This window comes from Limanda limanda, chromosome 7 (genome assembly GCF_963576545.1).
Source record: "Limanda limanda chromosome 7, fLimLim1.1, whole genome shotgun sequence".
In the NCBI taxonomy this organism is placed as follows: Eukaryota; Metazoa; Chordata; class Actinopteri; order Pleuronectiformes; family Pleuronectidae; genus Limanda; species Limanda limanda.
Genome location: NC_083642.1, coordinates 9,903,656 through 9,924,091, shown reverse-complemented (window position 1 = coordinate 9,924,091; position 20,436 = coordinate 9,903,656). Strand labels below are relative to the sequence as shown.

Here is a 20,436-nt window from a genome sequence, read left to right as displayed (position 1 = left end):
AACCCATTAAGTGCGGCTCCAGTGATCAGATTTTACGTGGCTCTTATCTTCATTAAGATTCAACATTCATTAATTAATATTTGACCCTTCATCTCGTTCAGTGAGAAAGTAAAAGATGGTGCCAGGACTTCTCCAGCGTTTCATGCGCTAGTTTATTATTCATATCAGACAGTAAGAGATGGATTCAGTTGCTGTTTGCACTTTCTCACTGTCAGTAATTACATTTTGTCAGTAAGGCTCATTTTTCATGAAAGGATTTATAAAGTGCATCTGCAAATAACAACGTGATAATCAAAATCAATAAGATTACAAAGGTTAGAGAAAATCGTCACATTCCCAGCAGCACAATAACCGGCCATTTAAAAAAAGAAAAACTCCTGGTATTAAAACAACACAAGTGGCTTCAGTAGTGGGGGTGTGTTGGTAGAGTCACCCAGTCACAACGAAATATGAATCAGGAAGTTGGCCAATAAAACCTTGAAGTTTAAAGTCGTTACATCGGCAATTATTTTAGATTTTGTTACAACAAACACAAAGTAAAAAGCTAGAAGCAAAACTGTGACCACACATGTTTCAACTGTAATGACATCTTTGGATTTAAAATTAACTGTCTATCAACGCATCAGAGTGTTTGACGTAGTTTTCTTTGTGGTCCAGTTTGACTTGTTGCATTGCTGTAAATAAAAATGATTTCTTAGCTATAAAAATAAAAAATCAGGGAGGAGACCAGTGATCAGATTATCACAAAACCAAAGCATTCGAGAAGCAGTGTGTGGAAGTTTGTTTGATTCTTAACCGTGGATCGCAAAGGAAAGGGAAAGCAAAGGATAACAAATCTGAGGATTCACCACAAGAAGGAGAGAAGAGCGCATCATTGCCTGAAGTGACCCTCATCCATATGCTATCAGGGTTTTATAGGTGTTTAACGACATTTTGGCTAATCTCCTTTAACAGCTATCTGAAAAAGAATGCAGCCAACTATAAAAGCAGAAAGCCAAGACTTATTGGTCCATGTGTTCCACTTCTCTTGCTCTCCACACACACTGTTTTACCTGTGGGCAACCAAAGCGTGATCGGTCAAACTAGAAATAGAAAACAAAAGGCTTCCTGCCCCAAAGTCCTGTCTCACCTACAGACTCTGTCTATTCACGATATTTTTACAGAGATCAAGCGTTTCACAGCTTGAGACAGAATCATTGAAATGAACGAGTGGGCTTTTTCATTCTGAGCTAAAGTCACGAACACTGAATATTTTCAGTGCCAAACTCATTTAGTTTTTTAAAATTCACAATTAAAACAGCTCATTATTTTTTACTAATAATAATACTGAGATTCTTCGATTTCAGGCCAGATTTCACACATTTCAGCCTCAACTATGAGACCAACCTTGATTCTGTTTCCAAAGACTCACGGGATTCACGAAGGCTGTATCTTTATTCGATAAAATTCCCTCACATTTCCAACTGTCTTTGTCTGGCTACCATGGAAACCGAATCATTTCTCTTCACACTCCAGCAGATGTTTAAGAGAAAGATAGTGAGAGATTTTCTACTGCAATGTCTAAAAAAGATGACCTTGGTCGCTTTCTCTTTCTTTTTGTCCTCCATCAACACTTTTCTCACTCGCCTCTTTCTCCCATATCTCGTCCTTATCACCACCTCGCTTTTCACTGTCGCTCTCGCTGCCCTCTGCCTCCATCCTCTGCTCATGCCCCCCCCCCCCCATCACTCACACACCTCACTCTCTGCTTTCTGTCCTCCCAGCACCAGTTAGAGAGGAAAGACAGCCAGAGCAGCTCCCAGCACAGTGTGTGCAGCCATCGCAGCACCCACACCGATTCCCCCAGCCACCCACCCTCTGCCATGCCGAGCGAGTCCGTGGGTCCCACTCCTGCTGCCCCCACCCAGCCTCTGCCAGGCCTGCCCCCTCTGGACCCCACAGATGGCACCCTCACCCTGCAGAAGAAGCCAGACCCCTTTAAGATCTGGGCGCAGTCCAGGAGCATGTACGAGAGCCGACGTGAGTAGAATTCAGTCTGGTCTTATTTTGTTTTTTAAGATGTTTGCTGAGATGAGTTGAAAAAAGTTTGAAAGAAGGTGTGGATGTGGCCTGAGATCATCTGTCAGGAGACGAGTAGCTAAAGATAACAAAATAAAAAGAAGCTCTCAGCTGTGGAATGACACCCAAATACCTGAAGCTGTATCACATGTATCACGTTGTGTATGATTTCTATAAAAATGCTTTCTCCTCATTTTCTTTGGTTTATACAATTTTTTTATTCTGTTTCTCAGCATCCTCTTCTTTTCTTTTTGTACTGTATAAAAGGTCCATTGCAGGATTTGGGGATTAGACGTAGAGGTCAAGGAAAGGTTATTTTAACAGACAACTGTCTCTAAACTACTGTGTTATATCCCCTGCCTAAATCGTCAGACTCTTTTGATGAAATGAAGACATCTAAACATCTTTGATGACTTTGCTTGGAGAATATCAGCAAATTTAATTCTTAATTCGTCCAGAGTTCAGTGTTCACTATTCAGTGTGATGACCAGAGGCCACATCTCTCTGTGTGTGTTTGTGTTTGTTAAACAATTGTGTGCTTACTGAGTCACAACTGATCCAGTGACAAAATATGCCTTCAAGAGGAAAGTCTCCTTGAAAACAGCTTGTCTCACACTGGAAAACAGAATAAAAAAACTGGAAATTAGAAAGCCTGCATAAAACTCCTCAATATTATTTATAGTTATAGTTGTGGCCTATTCTTGCATTACTCTGCATAGTAAACCACTGTTGGGATGTCACACCACTTCTGTTTCTAATGGAGGAATCTCTGAGAAAGAGGATGGATCCTCCGAAATAGCAGGTTCACTCTCGTCTTCAGACTGATATACATTTCCCCTCTCCTGTACTCATACTGCCGGTGATATTAAAGACAAGGTCTGCATGTGCTGTGAAATACGTCTCTGTGTTGTGAAATATTGCATTGTGATGGTTGCCAGCTCAACATGCGAGTCGTGCACATGCCGAACATTTGCAGTGCTGGTTAATAATCATGGCTGCCTGTGGAATCTAGGGCTGCTTATGATTAAATATTAACAGGGCCCGGAGAGGGCTGCTTTAAGCTGCGGCTGATTGGTATATCTGCTTGATAACCCTGAAGGAGCTGCAGCCCCTTTTCTAGAGTCATCGGGGGAGGAGGGCGAGACACAATGAAACAGAATAGGCAGAGAGACAAAGAAATGAAGCTCAGATTCTGTGTCTGTATTTTATGTCTATTCAGGCAGGCTCCCACATACAAGGACACACTCTTGAATTCGAGAGTAGGTGCATCCATGCATCAGTGCAGCAGGAACTGTGTGTCAGTGGCAGGACACTGTAACTGAGAAGTGAGCTATGGGGAATCCTGCTTCTTTCAGCGCGTCGTGTCACCTGTCGCTTGATGCGCCCAATGTCCTACTGTTAGTTTACTTTGCTCACAACTCCATAGACACGGGTCAGCGGAGTGTTAATTACAAGTCTAGCCGCTGCAGCTTAAATCACACTGGGTGAGTTATCGAGGGAACCGCAGAACTGAAGCTAATGGGTTCGACTGCTGGCCTTATGTGGCAGCCGTGTAGACAGCAGGCAGTGCAGGGAAAAAAATGTCCTGTGCCTCCGGTGCGTTCTGGCCCCCCTGGGCTGAACAGACCGGCACCAAATTGCCTGTGTCCTCCTCCATGGCCTGCTTTGTCCATGGTGAGATGTAAACGAGTGGGTAGTTTTGTGTTTGTGTGTATCATGAAAAACAGGAGAAAGATTCCAAAAATTCATGCTTGTGTGAAAATTTGGGTAAATTAAGGGCAATAGTGGAGACTGACATCGATTAACTCTTCAGAATGCAGATCCCCGAGTATGACATGTTCACAGCATGAGACCGTACTGATCAGCAAAAACACGACTAGACAGGGATATATGACAATTAGAAAAAACTTGACATAACTCGTTGATTAGAGAACAAGCATTCGGTGATTAGCGTGCAAAGATGCTAATCGGTCAATCAGGTCTTTGGGCGGTTTGGTGTCGTCCTCTCACTGTTTCTCCCTTCGTATTTCAGTGCCCGATTGCCAGGAGCAGGACATTTTCCTTTGGCGGAAGGATACAGGCTTTGGCTTTCGCATCCTTGGAGGAAATGAGCCCGGGGAGCCTGTAAGTATCCCTCCACATTCATACTACTGCTGTTCCCTGAACACTCCATCCTTTTCCTCAGCCCTCACAGTGTGTTGTTGGTTGAGTCTGTCTTTCCTTCTCCTCGTGCTCCTCTGTGTGGATTAGCCTGTCAACCATCACTCTCCCTCTAACTAGAGTTGTAGTCCCCGGAGGATCGTATAGACAGCTTGTTAAGAAAGTCAAAGGCCGTGCACACCAATCCAGCATGCCATATTTGACTTAAAAGAAGGGAGCAAGAGGGGGAAAGAAAGGCAGGATTTGAGGAATAGAGGGAAACAGAATGGAAGCAGGTTGCAGGTCCACCCCACAGGAGTTGGTACTTGTTGTTTGTGCCAAAGAGTAGTTGTGCGCTTGTTTCTGTCGTGTGTGTGCTCCCACACGATGCCTAAATCACACCAGCTTCTGTACGGCCGCAATAGGCTGCACTTGTATTCTTGATTTCTCCAAAAGTCAGCCACAAATAGCTTTAATGTATGCACTGATTCATTGTACTCTTTTAGCTGATGGATTCATTTACTTTATTTAATTTACTGCAGCTTAGCCACAGCATCATAATTATGACGCTAGATCATTTGACAAAAGCTTTGTGTAACCAAAATCTCCGATAACATGCATTGTGTGGGCTGTGGCTTTTCCAGATCTACATAGGGCACATAGTGAAGTACGGGGCTGCAGATGAAGATGGGCGTCTGCGTTCGGGTGATGAGCTCATCTGTGTGGACGGCACGGCGGTGGTGGGCAAGTCTCACCAGCTGGTGGTGCAACTGATGCAGCAGGCTGCCAAACAGGGCCATGTCAACCTCACAGTCAGACGCAAGTCCCCTGGATACGGAGGTGAAGAGAGCTTTACATAAAACTTTTCTGTGTGTAGGCAGCCCAAGATATACACTGCAACACTCATCTAACCACTCTCCTCCTCCTCCTCTCCAGGGTCAAAAGGAGAGGGTGACGTACCTCCATCACCAGCCTCCTCCCACCACAGCAGCACCCAGGCACCTAGTCTGACGGAGGGCAAGCGGACCCCCCAGGGGAGCCAGAACTCGCTCAACACCGTCAGCTCAGGCAGCGGGTCTACCAGCGGTATAGGCAGCGGCGGCGGAGGCGGCAGCGGGAGTGCGGTGGTGCCCGCCTCCCTACAGCCGTACGACGTGGAGATCCAGCGTGGAGAGAACGAGGGCTTCGGGTTCGTCATCGTGTCGTCTGTTTCCAGGCCCGACGCCGGCACAACGTTTGGTAAGTGAGGCGGAGCGAGCTGCAGCTAGTGGAGATTGACAGGGATTTCTATCCAGTGTGACATGGGGATTTATTTTGTTTACTACTGGCTGACTTGGTTTGGCTTCAAAGAATAGCATGGTTCAAGTTAGACTTTAATCGGGCTCTAATCTGGGTTGGTGCATGATCATTATTTTTCTCTGCGATTTATTCATTCTCTTATTGTGAGGAGCAGGAATTGACACCAAGGTACACATCCGATGAGATGTCCCCAACATCTGTCAGTGGTCTCTAACATTTGCTGGTGATCGCTAAATACTTGCTGGTGGTTGACCACCGTCAAACATACAAGGGATATTAACCATCCTGTCCTACGTTCTGAAACATGAAAGAAACCCTCAGACTCAAGCCACGGAGATCAGGAACGCACCTCTGAGTGAAATGACTGATGCCATCTCCTGGCAGAATGTCAGTATTTTTGCAGTCACTCCTCATTGACTCCACTCCACTTTATGAATAGCAGGCGAGTGACGTTTGACAGGAGTGCGCCACAAACCGAGGTCACACACCTACCGTCACAAGCTCAGGGATAAAGAAATCTCTTCATGTGCTGAGCTCGGCCCCTTGGGATCAGGCTGGCTACAGCTTTATCACAAACACCATCATCACAGATTCATGCCTCGCAGCTGCCCACAACAATTCATTCAGCACGTAATTGGAGTCTACTCAGCAAAGAATATATCTGTCTATACCATTTGCACATCAAGGAAAACCGCAGAATTGCATGTATTAAAGCTGCTCGGGCACTGATGAGGAGTTGTAGATGTTGTTCTGGAGCAAATTTGGCATTAACCTCCGAGTGATGAATTCCAAACATCAATGTCATGTCAAGGTCTCTCGAATAGCTTGGCCATTATGATGATGCACTGTGGCGTGTCACGAAAATGGATGAGACGTTAGCCATGCTAACTGCCCAGTGAAAATCTCATTGATCCCATGGGCTAATGGTGTTGCTCTGCAAAATAAAATGCAAGAAGGGATGTTTTATTCATAGTGGCGCTAGTGGTGGTGTTAGTCAACAACCACGTCTAAAGGTTTTCCAGCCTTTTAAGGTTTCTGTTTTTGCTGCTGCCTCTCTGTGCTCCGTCACTGTTTGTCACAGGAGGAGGAAATGAATGGACTTTCAGCTTTTACGAGTTGATCTGGGATCGTGTTGTAGCATCCTGCGCTCACTCGGGTAATGGATAACGACCATGTGGGACATGAGCTGAAATCTGACAGAGGAATGTGTGTTGAAAACAAAAACAAACACACAGCTCAGAAGATTCTTCCAGGAGCACAAGATACTGTTTTAATCGTGAGAAAAATAAAGCATTCTCTGCTGATTCGATATCCCACACACTGTGGATACACAAACCACTTTGCTCCAGTCCAGCGGGGCCCATCCCCCTCTCATCCCTCCCTGTAATGACCTGGGGTTGGTGTTTGGTTTAGCAGCTTTGGTATTAAATCTTGGGGACTTGCCACACAAAGTAAATGATTCATATCTCATCATTTAGACAGTGACTGGATACAAGTGCATTTATTTCAATCAAGGCAGAGACATAATGTAATTGTTGCGGTTCTAGATGGAGGGGGAATAGCGTGGAGGAGAAGGGGAGGAGGAGGGTCTGACGAGGAGCGGGGGCGTGCAGAGCTCGGATCCCCAGGGTCTGTTCAGGGCTACTGTGCAAACAAGACGTGTAGTATTGAGCTGTCATTCAGGTGCAGGATGTATGTTTTGTAGCGCTCGCATTGACCACAAACATCTCGTCTCCTGTTTACACAGCCCGGTCATTTTACTTGAACATCTTAAACTGCAGCAACGGCTGTGTGTTGTCCGGTCCCTGGCAGGGAGGTGTGGTTTTTGGGAACAATCAGGATGCAGTGACCAGTGTATTGATAGGCAGTCAAGTGTTAACCTCAGCGGACCTTGACTGGTGGCATATGATTCACAGTCCATTGATTAACACGTCACACGGTGGGGGCAGAGGACATCAGTGCATGCCCAAGGTTTTGATATTATACTGTTTTTCCTCCTCTCTGAGTCAGGTTGTTTTTTGCATGTGTACAGAATGTTAGCATACGAGGTGCACACAATTTATTGGTTTTCTGTGGGTGAACTGAGATTTGGTGATTAGACAATTGACCTTCCTTCTTCCCTTCTTCTTCTCTCTCCATGTTTTCTTTCCGTCCTTTTCCTTTTAATCAAATGAAATCAAACAATCACACAAATCAATTTGTCAAACCACCATCACACCTTATTTCTGACACATGTAAACACACATATGGTTTCAAACAAAAGCTGGAAATGCTTGTGTGGCCATGCCTCACAAAATAGGACGCATCATCGAGGGCAGCCCGGCGGACCGCTGCGGGAAGCTGAAAGTCGGGGACCGAATACTGTCTGTCAACTGCTGCTCCATCACCAACAAGTCGCACTCGGACATCGTGAACCTGATCAAAGAAGCCGGGAACACAGTCTCGCTCAGGATCATCCCCGGTGATGGTAAGGCTTTTGGCTTCTAGCCTCACATGGCTGTTTCATAATGTAGCATGATGTGACTTATTCATGGATGCAGTGGGAAGAAAAGGGCACTGCTGCTCTTCACAGGCAAGAGCACTTTTCATCAGGGTGTGAACCCTGAGAGAGTGAGTCACTGAGTAGGAGTGAGATGAAGTTGCCCCCAGAAAATAATGCAGAGCTTCCACAATAACTCTTTCTCCTCTCCCTCACTTTCTCTGTGCTTTTTGTTTATTTTCTTTACCGGATATTTTGCCATTTGCAATATTTTGTCAGTCGGAAAGGATTAAAAGCACTGCACACATTTAATCATGTCCTTCCTGTTGGTGTTAATCTCCTCAGCTTAGTTTAGGAAAGGAAACAGAGCTGTGTAATACTTCAGCACAAGCATGTTCCTAAAGAAGCTTTCTAAAGGCTAAATAAAAACAAGTGCACTTCCATTTAATGTATGCAATTACTGTCATTATTAAATATTAAATGGCAGTGAGTCATGCTTTTTTTTGGATAATTATCCACGGTATCCATCCATCAGCTGCACCTCTTATCCTTTGTGGGGTAGATTGAGCCATTTCCAGTGAGTAAAAGTGGGGTACACCCTGGACGAGGGATGTTCCAAGGTTCAATGTGACAAGTCAGGGCTCTAAAGTTAAACATTTCTGACGGTATTTCATTTTCCACATCACCATAAGTGCCAAAGATACTGCAGCTCTCGAAGGTATTGAAGATGTGATTCTTCTGTGTCTGACAATGGCAGCATTAAAACCCTCTGAGTTTTCTAGTTAGATATCAAACTTGAAATAAATAAGAAGGCCTCAGTTGTACCATGCAACATACGCTGGAAAGATCAGGCTGTACCTGACTCCGTATTCCACTTAATCTCTGGGCCAGCTCATGGTTTATGGTTCTCATCTCTTGGCCTGCCCAGTGCCTCCTGTCCTGCACAGTTGAACCCTTACAGATGACCCAGCATGCCGTAGTGACTGAATGTGCAGCACTCTGTTTTTTACTGTGATATACAATTTGGTAATGAGAATCATTATTCTAACCTTTCAAAATTAAATCACAACAGTATTTCAGTGTTGTCCAGCAGAACGAAGCATAGACCTGCCGACAGAAATTTTCAGTGTCAAAATGATAAAGAATTACAATAGCCTAATTACAGTTTTAGGACATGACTCAAAGGTATAGTGTCAGTGATGGCAGCATATATTAAATTAATAAAATGTCCTCGCTGTTTTTAATCAAGGATTTTAAATCCTCTGTAGTTCATGACCCAAAGCTCCTCGGCTTGTGTAAAATAAGGTTAAGTGTTGGGACTGAGCTGAGCCACTGGTCAACCAATGACAACACAGAGCAGAGCGATGCAGCAACATCCTCCTCAGAGGCAGAAAATATAGCTTAATTAAGACTGTAGGTGAGAGAGGTGGGAACAAACTCCTACACACACATGTTCACCAACCCACTGGCTTGTGCATACAACTGCAAAATGTAAGGGACCCTAGTAGAAAACAAAGGCATGGCCTTATAAAATGGGAAGGGTGGCCTTTATTAGTCCAAGTTATTCTCATTTGAGATGCTTCAAAAGATGTGTGCTTTTAGAAAACTGTTCATTTTCTAGCAATGGGGGGAAAGTGAGAAAAAAGTCATAGACGAATGAGTCAGGCTGACGTTTCCTGCTGAACAGGGACAGAGCTGTAGCTGTGCCAGCGTCAGTGGAAACAAATGTGTCCTGCGGTGTCCTGGCTGGTGGGAAGATGGAATTAAAGAACAGCAAGACAAGACAGTTGTCCTTATTTTTTTTTGTAGTATCCTGGAATTGTAAATGAAACAATGACGCAAGTCGTGAGCTTTATTTTTCCCGTTACTGCTGTTCTTTTGGTTTGTTTGTGCAGTGCAGCCGCGTTGTTCATGAGCAAATGGCAAATGACAACATCACAGGCAGTTAGCATCAGGTTGAAAACAGTAGCCTGTGGGTGGTTCAAGCGACTCTTCTGGACAGTAACGTTTTTCTCTTCTGAGTAGGTTTTCGAAAAACACTGCTATGGGCAAATTAATTCAACAAAGGCAGTCGTTGTGTGTTTGATTTTTCTTTCTCCATCTTATATATTTTTTGTTTTCTCTTCAGAATCTTCCAATGCTTCTCTGCTGACTAATGCTGAGAAGATAGCTACCATCACCACCACACACACACCTCAACAGACCACAGAGTTACGGTAGGTGATCGCCTTTCCTTTATTTCTTTCTTAAATTCGCACAAATCCATCTCCCTGTCGAGGATTTATTCTTTGATCTCTGTTTTTATAGGAATAACTCCAAGTCGAAAGGAGCTCCTCCTCCTCCACCCACACAAAATCAGACACAGGTAAGAAAAAGATGTTTTCACTCCACAGCTTTTAAGCATCTGGGTTTTCGTCACCACTACGTCACTCACAGTGCATAAAACGGACCTTAGCAATAAACAGAGGAAAAACCTCTTTTGAGTTGGCAGATAATCGTGCAAATGCTCAGTCTCTCCCAGAAGGCATTTTCCTCCCAGAAGAGTTGTTCATGAATAGTGGCGTAAAATAACTGTGTTAAGAATGTTACAAATATTGAGCAACAGAGCGAGGTTGAATTATGACCGAAAGTTATCGGACATACCAACAATCAATTCTTTACAATGACGTACATCCAGGGACGAGAGCAAGTATCCTCGAGCGAGGCACCGGACCCCTAACTACTCTGGATGAACACACAACGTCCATTATATAGCGTGAGCAGTCAATAGAAAAACACTGTGTAAATACAGTCCATTTATCCTGTCTTTTACCATAAATGCTGGGAAAGCTACACTTGTGCAGCCTGACCCAGTTTCGGGAAAATGCCCATTGTGATAACATCGTAGTAGATTTACAACTGAGATAATCAAGTATCTAGCAGAAAAGAAATGAGGCGTTTTTCAACATATTTGTTGATTTCTCAGAGAATGTGTGAAATTGGCACAGATCCATCTAAAAATCTGGACGTGGTGAATTTAAATCTGGTGTCAGAAGGGAAATGTTGGGCCTTGGGGGAGGTTTGTGCTCTCCGAGTGCTTTTCCAGTTTAGGTCATGTGAAAATCGATAGAAACACACTTAAATCACAATGTGCATTAAACATGTCGCTATATTTCCACCAAAGAGAAAAAATAGCAAACAACTTGTATTCAAAATCAAGGTTATGTTTGCACATACAGTCCATTTTAGGTACAATTATTCTGATGGCACACACAGCAGCATTTTAGATTCAATCTTTGACTAAGTTGAGGTGTCATATCCCAAACTTTATTTTTCTGTTATGTACATATAGATCTCTCCCACAAAAATAACCCTAACCCTCCTATAAATGCACAGAAATAGCAATGTTTTGCTCAGTCCTTACTTGAATTTACCTCTTTTGTTGACCTTATAAGTTTCTTCAAAATCAGTAAAATCTGATATTCAAACGGGGTTTAATGCTGAGTAAAGCTTCGCACCTTCGCACCAGAGAAAACGATTTTGGGGGAGACCATGTTTCTCTTGGGAGGGAACATTTGATGAGTGCGGTGAGTTTTGGTCCAGCCCTTGTGTTGCCCTTGCTTAGTGATCTGTACCCTGCTCACAGCCTCTTGTGGCATGAATTATTCATGCATTCCAACGTATTGTACCTCCATTGACATTTTGTGAGTTTTTGCGGGACATGGTTTGATTAGTCCTGACGTTTTGGACTCACCTTTTGACTCCACTGCACCACGGATTATTCGATCCTCCCCTCTGGTCACTCTCTGCGACTTTCTCTTTATCACTTCTTCTCTGCCTCGCAGGATGCCGAGTTCTATTCTGTCGACCTGGAGCGGGACAGCAAAGGGTTCGGCTTCAGCCTGAGAGGCGGACGGGAGTACAGCATGGACCTGTACGTGTTGAGACTAGCCGAGGATGGGGCTGCTGTCAGAAACGGCAAGATGAGGGTATGAAACAGTTTGTGACCACAGGGACTTTTTTTCGCTCAAATTTATCTCCTCTATAAATCTTGGCAGACTGTAAATCAATATTGAATAAAATGCAAAAACTCAGCAATTCTGTAGTGACTGCGGCCTGCCTTTGTGGGGCAGTATAGGTGAATTTCTCTGCACACTGTTAGTGAAATATTACCAGCTGGCTTTTGAAAATAAAAGGGCCTCTCTTTGGTTTAGGTGGGAGATGAGATCCTGGAGATAAACGGTGAGAGCACAAAGAACATGAAGCATTCACGTGCCATTGAACTGATCAAGAACGGGGGTCGGTGGGCGCGGCTCGTCCTCAAGCGGGGAGATGGATCTGTTCCTGAATATGGTAGGTTAACACGCCGCAAATGATTTTCTCTGCTTCCTGTAAATAAACTGCTATTGTCAGCACTGGAATTCTATTAATGTTGCTGCTGTTCACAGCGTGGACTAGAATAAAGTTTCTCATCTGCATAGCACACTGCAGAGAAACCTCTTTTTGTTTAACCTGATTTTCATGAATGTTATAACTGTAAATAATAAATATTTAACACACGGATACGTTGATACTTTATTTGATGTAAACTGCCTGGTTTCAGCACAAGACTGTCATGGTTTATTGTTTAATGAAGAAGTAGTCGCCACAAAAGCTTCTCGAGTGATTTAAACTCTTTAGGATTTGTATGTTTAAAAGATAGATTGTTACGCTCAGTTTGAGTCACATTGTTGTATTTCTCTTTTATATTTTCTGGCTTATGTGCGTTTTAACTTAACTTGACACTTAAATCCCTCTCAGGTTTTTAATATTATATCAAGTGATTGTTTTCTTGTCTTTCACAACAAACATCTTCTTCTCTGGATTAAGCTGCACTGTAAATCGGCCTCTTGTCTGTTTTATTTGTCTTCTCCTCTCTTCCTCCTGCTTTCTCACTGAATCTCTTCTTGTTGCTGGGCTCTTCCTCCTCTCTCCAGCGATGATGGCTCCTCATCTCGCTGTTGGTACAATGAGGAATGACAAGATGGGAGAGCCCTGTTTCTACCTAATGGGCCAAAATCAGACCACGGTTTGTAGCCAAAAGTCTGTCCCAGTCCCCTCCCTCTCACTACCGTCTTTTTATTTTCCTGTCGGTTTTACCCACCCGTCCTTCCAGTTCATCCCTACCTGCATCCCACTTTGTGTGTTTGCGCGTGGGCGTGTTTTTTACGTTGTGTACCAGCTTTACGTCTTGCTATGCCTGAATTGAACTGAAGTAACTTTTGTGAATCAATACACAAGCAAATCGTCTCCCTTATGCCAGAGTCAGTCCAGATATCTTCGAAGGGAGTAATTTAACGCCTCTGCTTGTCACATGCTGCTGTCACAGCAACGTGTCAAACACACTTGTTTTTGTTTTACTTTTGGTTTGTTCCTCCCGATGATGCCCATTGCGTTGTTCACCATGTTGTCTTGAATGATTTCCCAGGTGCCTGCTGTGTCACTGATAACCCCTGCCCTACACTTGCCAATGTGTTGCACCTGCTGTTGTTGTTGCTGACATCACCTTGTGTTTCAACCTGCAGCCCTGTAGAGACACCATATTGAAGTGATTATCACTTCAATGCAATTTATGTGAACTGGTGTATAGCAGAATATTATACACACATTTTTATTTGTTTCTGGAGATATTATGAAAGAGCACATGACTGCATGATTTCCATAAATCTCTGCATTGACCTGCTGTCACGTCAATGCAAAAACTCATCTGACCCCAATTGAAAGTCATGTCTGCGGTACACAATATTATTGGTTTTCCGCAAGCCCAGTCCTCATGTAAGGTTTTTCTAGTCAACAAGATTCTCCTCCTTTTTCCTCTCCTGCAGACGGCAGCAGTGACGGGCACCCTCCCACACCCGGGGCACAAAACACTCCGGAAGTGAGAACGCTGCCACCCAACAGCCGATATCACACCTCATTGGAGTCCAGCTTTCCACCAGACCTTCACAAACCATCACGCCAGGAGGAGGCTGCGCGTGGCCGAGACGGGGACAGGAACAGGGACAGGGCTGGGTCAGATCAGATGGACTACCAAGGCCGGCAATTTAACCCCCACCATCATCACACCTGGAATAACAATCACAGTCAAAGTACCCCCACACAACAGTCTCCAGACAACAGTAACAACAGTAGAAGTGGCAACAAGAAGAGCCGAGGCCGCAAAGTCAAAAAGTCAGAGTCGGAGAGTGGCATCTCTAAACTCCTTAAGACTCTGAGGAAAGACAGCTCGGGGAAGAAGGCTGCAGCTGCCGAGAAACTGAGGGGGCGTGAGCTCTCAAGCAGCAGTTCTACTTTGGATGGGAGGCTTCGCCTGCAGCGCCGCGGCTCCCTTGACCGCTCACCAACCCAAAAGCGCAACTCGTCTCCTGATCGCCGGCGGGCCAAGTCGATGGACCGCAGGGCCGAGCGAGCACATCGGGACCGTACACCTGAGAGGGATAACGATGACGGTGGGTTCCTCACAGTCACTCCTGAACGCAAGTTATATGAGCGGAGGCTCCTCAAGGACTCACAAATGGCTGGGCGAGTCAGGGAGGCCACAACACCCGAGCGCACCAACAACTACGGGGATTCCTTGTCTCTGTCCAGGGGTCGCACAAACGAGAGAACCACGAAAAACGGCAACCTCTTGAGGGACTCTTCCTCTGAAAGGGCGGAGGAGACATGTCTATTGAACGGGACACCAGAGAGACGATACCGGATGGAGCGGGACTCTTCCCCTGACAGCAACTACAGCAGGGATGAACTGAACTATGCAGCAGCCCCCAGACTGAAGGACTACTACAGCATGATGAAGAACAACACTCCAAACAAAAATGCTGCCTACAACAACACAGGCCATAACAATAATGCAGTAGGCCGCAGCCCAAACCAGCTCCCTGAGCCCAAGAGAAGGCTGTACACAGAAAGCTCCAAAGACCTCAGCATCTAGAGCAGAGCAGAGATCCCCCTCGCCACTCTCTCCTCTGTCTGGGCAAACTATGTACCATACACTGGAATTGTACTTCTGAGGATACTAACTCTTGTGCTTTATTTCGGTCCACTGATGTATTGATTTAATTTGATTGACTTCACTACTTGTGATCCCATCCAGAGATTCCTAAAACAGCAGGAGTACAATCCTTCTCACAGTTCATACTGTTTGTTTTGTCATTGTTATAGTTATTTTTAACATAACAGAGGTTGTTGTACTATGGTAAAGGTATTGTATGTGCCTGCATATGAAATCAGTGATATGTCTTTTGTAGGCATTGCTGAATCTAAATATTTGTTCCCTCAGAGTTATGAAACATGCTTCCAGTTGTGGTAACTTCTAACTACTAAACTTGTTTTTAACTTGTTTTGTAGATATTTTTTTCCATTCCTGAATTACTTTACTGAAAAAACTATAGCACAAGACACTGATGGTTCACAAGAACTATGAAAATCAGGTTGGACTTGGAGGCAAATATGAAAATTGAATATCTGATGGTGAAACTAGAGTGATAATTATAGAAATAATATATGACCTTTTGCTCACTATTTATTTTTAATTTGGCACATATCTTGAGCAACCTTCACTAAACCATTAAAGGGCCAAGGTAGAAGTATACACTGTACCTGGGAAAGCATGCTGTACCTTTACTTGTGTTGCACCCATGAAGTGTGTGGCAGCTCTGCCTAAATACACCCACACACAATTCTGAAATTAGAAAAGTAAATCAGACAACTGATGTGAAAATTAATTACTCGCGTGGAGTAGGATTATAAAAACAACTCAAATATTCTGGTTCTTTGTTCCTTGGTGTGTAAAGACAGAACCTGACTCACTTTCAGCGACAGGCAAAACTGCTCTGGTAGATTCTCCATAGTGGGAAAATTAGAATTATCTAAATTTGTGGCTCATCTTACTTTCAATGAAGTACTTAAGATGAGTCTGCATTATGCCACAACGCCAGCCTGAAGCTGCCATAAAATATTATTATTCAAATATGCCAAAAAAAAGGAAAAGAGGTTTAAAACCTCTGCACACATTTGATCCACCCACACAGGTATTTTCTGATTAGACCTCTTCTCAGAAACAAGTGGGTTTGACTGACAGTTTCACTCTCCTGTTAATTTTGTAGCACCCGTTTGGGCGGGATGACTTGTTGGCGTGTTATGATAATTGTTGTTGGTACTTTTTGTGACATCATAAATTTCCACCGTCTTTCAATCCATTTTCAACCAACCAGAGTAGTTGAAAACAACTCTGTGGATGTGCAGAGGTTTTAAAACAAACCAATGTGTAAATTATCCCTGTGCAAGCTGCATGTGTAAATTAAAGTGTAGTTTAACCACTTTATTTGGTAAGTCTGAGTGAGAATAATCGATAAGGAACATGCACTGTAATCCCACAGTAATTGTTAGCCCTGTCCTCATGTTGATGATTTGTGCATCGACCACCTCCTGGGTCCTGACACAAAGAGCTGATGTATTGTATGTTGTGTTGGTAACAAATGGAGAGTCCTGGTACAGGAGGCGACCAATCTGCCATGCTGAGCCATGCTGTCACGCCACTGGAGTCGAACTGCTGCTTTATAATGTGTTTTGTGTGTATTCTCTGTTTTATGTTTCATTAAAGAACTGAAAATATATTGGATAAACCACAACAAATGAATTGTTTGATCACTGTTGTTGCCATGGTACTGTATTTAACAAGAAAAGTCACAAAAAAAAGGAAATACATCAACATAACCATCAACAGTAAAGAATTTTCCAATGTAACTATTAGGAACCCGTAAATAAAATAAAATGTTGCCTTTTTCTTGTACAAAAGAGAAATTTATGAAAAACCTCAGCAGTGAGGAATGTGATATTGTGTTTATATCTCTGAAATGGACCTGATGATTTATGGGAAATGTGTTGATTTACTCTGGATCAGGTATGTAAAGACATTTTAAAATGAAAACCTGTCTTTGGTCAATCAGAAACTGTTTGATGGTTTGAATCTCTCTCGATGGTTAGCCTGCCTTTGTATTATAAAGCACTTGTATGCAGTCTGTGTTCTTCAAGCATTATTTCTTGCAATTTGCTCCAGACATAATGCTGTCTCTGTGTTGATAAAAGCAGTACATGTATATGGGCCAATCTTTTTTTTTTTTTATAAAACTATGCATATACAGTATAGATACTACATTGTTCATAGCTTTATTTGACCCATGAAGCTATACATAACATTAGTCTAAGTACAAGTAGATGTGGACTTATCCAGCTTCTTTCCTTGAGATGGATTACAATGTATATGTAGCTATCAAAAGAAGTCTGTGAATGCTATTTTTATTATCAAATAAAGTTTTCCATACAAATTCAAAAGGATTTCATATTTCTCCGCAGATGTTTTTGTTTCAGTAATGCATCAGAAGACTTTGTTCACTCAGATCAAATGACTCCCATGTGTCACTCGTGGTCACGCTACATTTTACAACGCAGTTTTTGCCCTTCAATGAAGACTGAAGGAAAATTTACTACATTTTGAAGTGACGGTAAGTTGGAATATGGGCTCTCAGATGTGCTGCCTTCCTCACCTACTTTGAAATTGTATTTCATCTTATTTGAACAACACATAATGATGAGGTATAGTTGTGCAAGCTCTGCTACCGCCCTTCAATTGTGTCCTCCGTGAAATTAAAAACACTAAATTTGCATGTTTTCAATCATTAAAAAGATACTCAAGTGTCACCTCCAATGATACAGTCTAATATATTAAAAAAACAATTAAGTATTTACACACTGTAAAAACAGCCCTTTTTTATGGGGTTATTTTGTATTCTATTGGACTCTTATGATCTTCTCTATCATTTATTTACAAATAAATGTGGGCGCTTAAGCACCGAGTGATTGATTTCTTTTTCATTTGTTTAGCTCTCAGCTGGAGTCTGACATCAGACTGCTCTCAGAGCATTTCCGTATTCCGGTTGCTATAGCTACACATGAGGGTCATTATGGGAGAGATCTTGAGGTATTGGTTTTTCTCCCAGTCTGGAATACTAAACAACAGAAAACAGAAGTAGGAATCAGTTTGTCATTTCTGTCGCATACTTACTATAGAGCCATTACAACTCTTATCACAACTCTGTTTTACAATATTGCCATCCATCATCGGCTTCCCCTGATCGGTTCCCACATGAGGGGATATAGTCTTTGACATATGTATTTATAAATGCTCAAATCTGCTTAAATCTATTAGTTCATGTGCTTCGTCTTATGAGCGTTAGATGTTTATATGCTACATATTACCAATTCTTCCTTTATTTAGGTCTGTTTTTTACCTGGTATATTGAAGGTAATTAATACAGGCGATGACTGTTTCCTTTCTATAACCTTATGCATCACCTTGGTGATACACATTTGTTTTATCCAGTAAGAATTATGTCTGCGTTAACCTTTAAATAATGTGATTAATATTTGTCATGAGATAAAGCTGGATGTTGAGTCACATGTATTATTCACCCCTAACTAATAATGTCATAATCTCATTGCTAGGCCAAGCTCTAAATCCAAGGTGACCGGCGTTTGAAATAAGATTACAGTAGCAATGCAGTACCACTATGACTGAAACTCACGCTGTTTACGTTTTTTGTCCCATTCTGTGTGTATCTGCCTGAAAGTAGAAAGGGGGTCGTCCCTACAATATCTCAAAAATATAAAATGACTCAAGACAAATGCATTCTGAATAGGTCATTCACATTAATTCATTTGATTAAATATACTAAAGTCATATGAATTTCCCCACCCAAATTGTAAGTAAAACATAAACAAAATGACTCATTTGCCAAGTGCGATTTATTTTACGTTGCCTTGATTACATGCCTCTACATTCAAAAATAAGCCAATATCATAGGATGGGAATCCAACTGTAAAGATAACATTTTTTTCCTTTACTCGCAGGAAAAAGAAATCAGAGATTGATAAATTGGATATTCTGTACATACAGGAACAACTCTGTAATGGGCTGACCTTTCCTGATACTGTCTTTAGGTTGAACCCACTTGTTCAGAAAAATACAAAAAGGAAGTTGTTTCTGTAGACATTAGCCTTCAGTCGTTTCCCTGGGGGAGCAGAAGTCTTCTTCTTGGATAGTGGATCATGGAGCCTTTGTAGATGGCCCTTTTTATGCTGGTGAGACAGAGCTGGCAGAAGAGGCCTCAGTCTTGACACTGGACGCTCCCTCCTCCTCCTCGAAGGGATTCTTCCCACAGCACAAGGTGGTGATCATGCAGTGACGGAACTGTTTGTTCATGCAGATGTAGATCAATGGGTTGTAGATGGCAGAACTCTTGGCAAAGAAGGCGGGGATGGTCATTAAAAGAGGTCCGAACTCAGAGCCCTGATTTAGGAAGATATACCAGGCCACACCTGCATAGGGGCACCAGCATACCAGGAAAGCGATAACCATGATCACAACCATGCGGGTGACTTCCCTCTCAGCCCTTTGGGTGGACTCTGACTCCTGCTGGGCAGCGGCAGCCTCCTTGACAGCGCAGAGCAGACGGCCGTAGCAAAAAAATACAATAATCAGTGGAATCATGAAGTGGCAGACGAACATGTAGATAACAAAGGATTCATTGTTGAAGCCTTCTGCACGTGTGTAGTAGTCCACTCCACATGAGCACTGCATGCCCTCAGGGATGTAACGAGACCAGCCAACAAGAGGGGGCACAGCACAAGCAGCGGCTGCAAGCCAGGTGCAGCCCAAACCCATGATGGCATGGTTTTCTCCAAAGCGGAAGTTGCTGATTGGCTTGCAGACAACCATCCACCTTTCAACAGCCAGAACAACGAGTGACCACAGGGCAATTTCACCTCCGAGGGTTGCAAAGAATCCTTCCAGGTTGCAGCCAAGACGACCTAGAACGAAGTAGCCATGCATAGAGGTGTACATCGTTGTGGTGAATCCTCCAAACACCATGAAGAGGTTAGCCACCGCAAGATTCAGCAGGATGTAGTTTAGAGGGGTTCGCAGCTTCTTGTGTTCGAGGGTAACGTAGAGAGTGAGGAAGTTGACGGGAAAACCAACGAGGATGAGCAGGAACATATAGGCACCCAGGGCAGCATAAGCTGCTGGGTTGACAAGGTAATACTGAGGGTAATCATAAGGACTCCGGACAATGCCGGTAGTATTTACCATAGGGACATAAAAATATGGTCCCTCTGTGCCGTTCATGGTTGCGGCTTGCGGTTTGCGATCAGCCCTTCAGTGGTGTTTCTTCTGGCTGTTGAGGAGAGTGATGGAGGCGGACCTTGCTACAATTGGACCCAGGGGCCCCAGCCTGGCTTTTAAAAAGGCACACCTTGGATTATCACTTTCCAAATCCGTCAGCACAAAGTGATTTAGGCCACAGTTAATATCTAATCCAGCCACCTATGCAAACATAACTGATCACTCATCAAGATATTAAGGTTACACCTGGTCACCTGCTTTA

General features: G+C 43.3%; 2 protein-coding genes across 9 annotated transcripts in view; one reads left to right on the top strand and one right to left on the bottom strand.

Moving 5' to 3' along the window:
* LOC133005701 (membrane-associated guanylate kinase, WW and PDZ domain-containing protein 1-like) overlaps window positions 1-17,326 on the top strand; it is an 87,907-nt gene extending 70,581 nt beyond the window's left edge. For 6 of the 8 annotated variants that reach the window (XM_061075469.1, XM_061075468.1, XM_061075467.1 and 3 more), the window contains 10 exons: window positions 1,764-2,019; window positions 4,091-4,182; window positions 4,842-5,037; window positions 5,134-5,436; window positions 7,760-7,963; window positions 10,104-10,191; window positions 10,283-10,340; window positions 11,800-11,943; window positions 12,169-12,307; window positions 13,819-17,326. In XM_061075469.1, the coding sequence (XP_060931452.1) occupies window positions 1,764-2,019; window positions 4,091-4,182; window positions 4,842-5,037; window positions 5,134-5,436; window positions 7,760-7,963; window positions 10,104-10,191; window positions 10,283-10,340; window positions 11,800-11,943; window positions 12,169-12,307; window positions 13,819-14,924 (2,586 nt within the window). In that variant the 3' untranslated portion in view covers window positions 14,925-17,326. The remainder of the gene's footprint in view (window positions 1-1,763; window positions 2,020-4,090; window positions 4,183-4,841; window positions 5,038-5,133; window positions 5,437-7,759; window positions 7,964-10,103; window positions 10,192-10,282; window positions 10,341-11,799; window positions 11,944-12,168; window positions 12,308-13,818) is intronic. The other 2 variants (XM_061075470.1, XM_061075466.1) reach the window with 1 other exon arrangement.
* A 1,798-nt stretch (window positions 17,327-19,124) lies between these two features.
* Window positions 19,125-20,177, bottom strand: LOC133005821 (rhodopsin). The gene has a single exon (XM_061075614.1). The coding sequence runs from the start codon at window positions 20,175-20,177 to the stop codon at window positions 19,125-19,127; it is 1,053 nt and encodes a 350-aa protein (XP_060931597.1).
* Between the last annotated feature and the right edge of the window lie 259 nt (window positions 20,178-20,436).

Excerpts from the sequence above, each read along its gene's own strand:
- LOC133005821 (XM_061075614.1), bottom strand. The coding sequence starts at position 20,177 with ATGAACGGCACAGAGGGACCATATTTTTATGTCCCTATGGTAAATACT.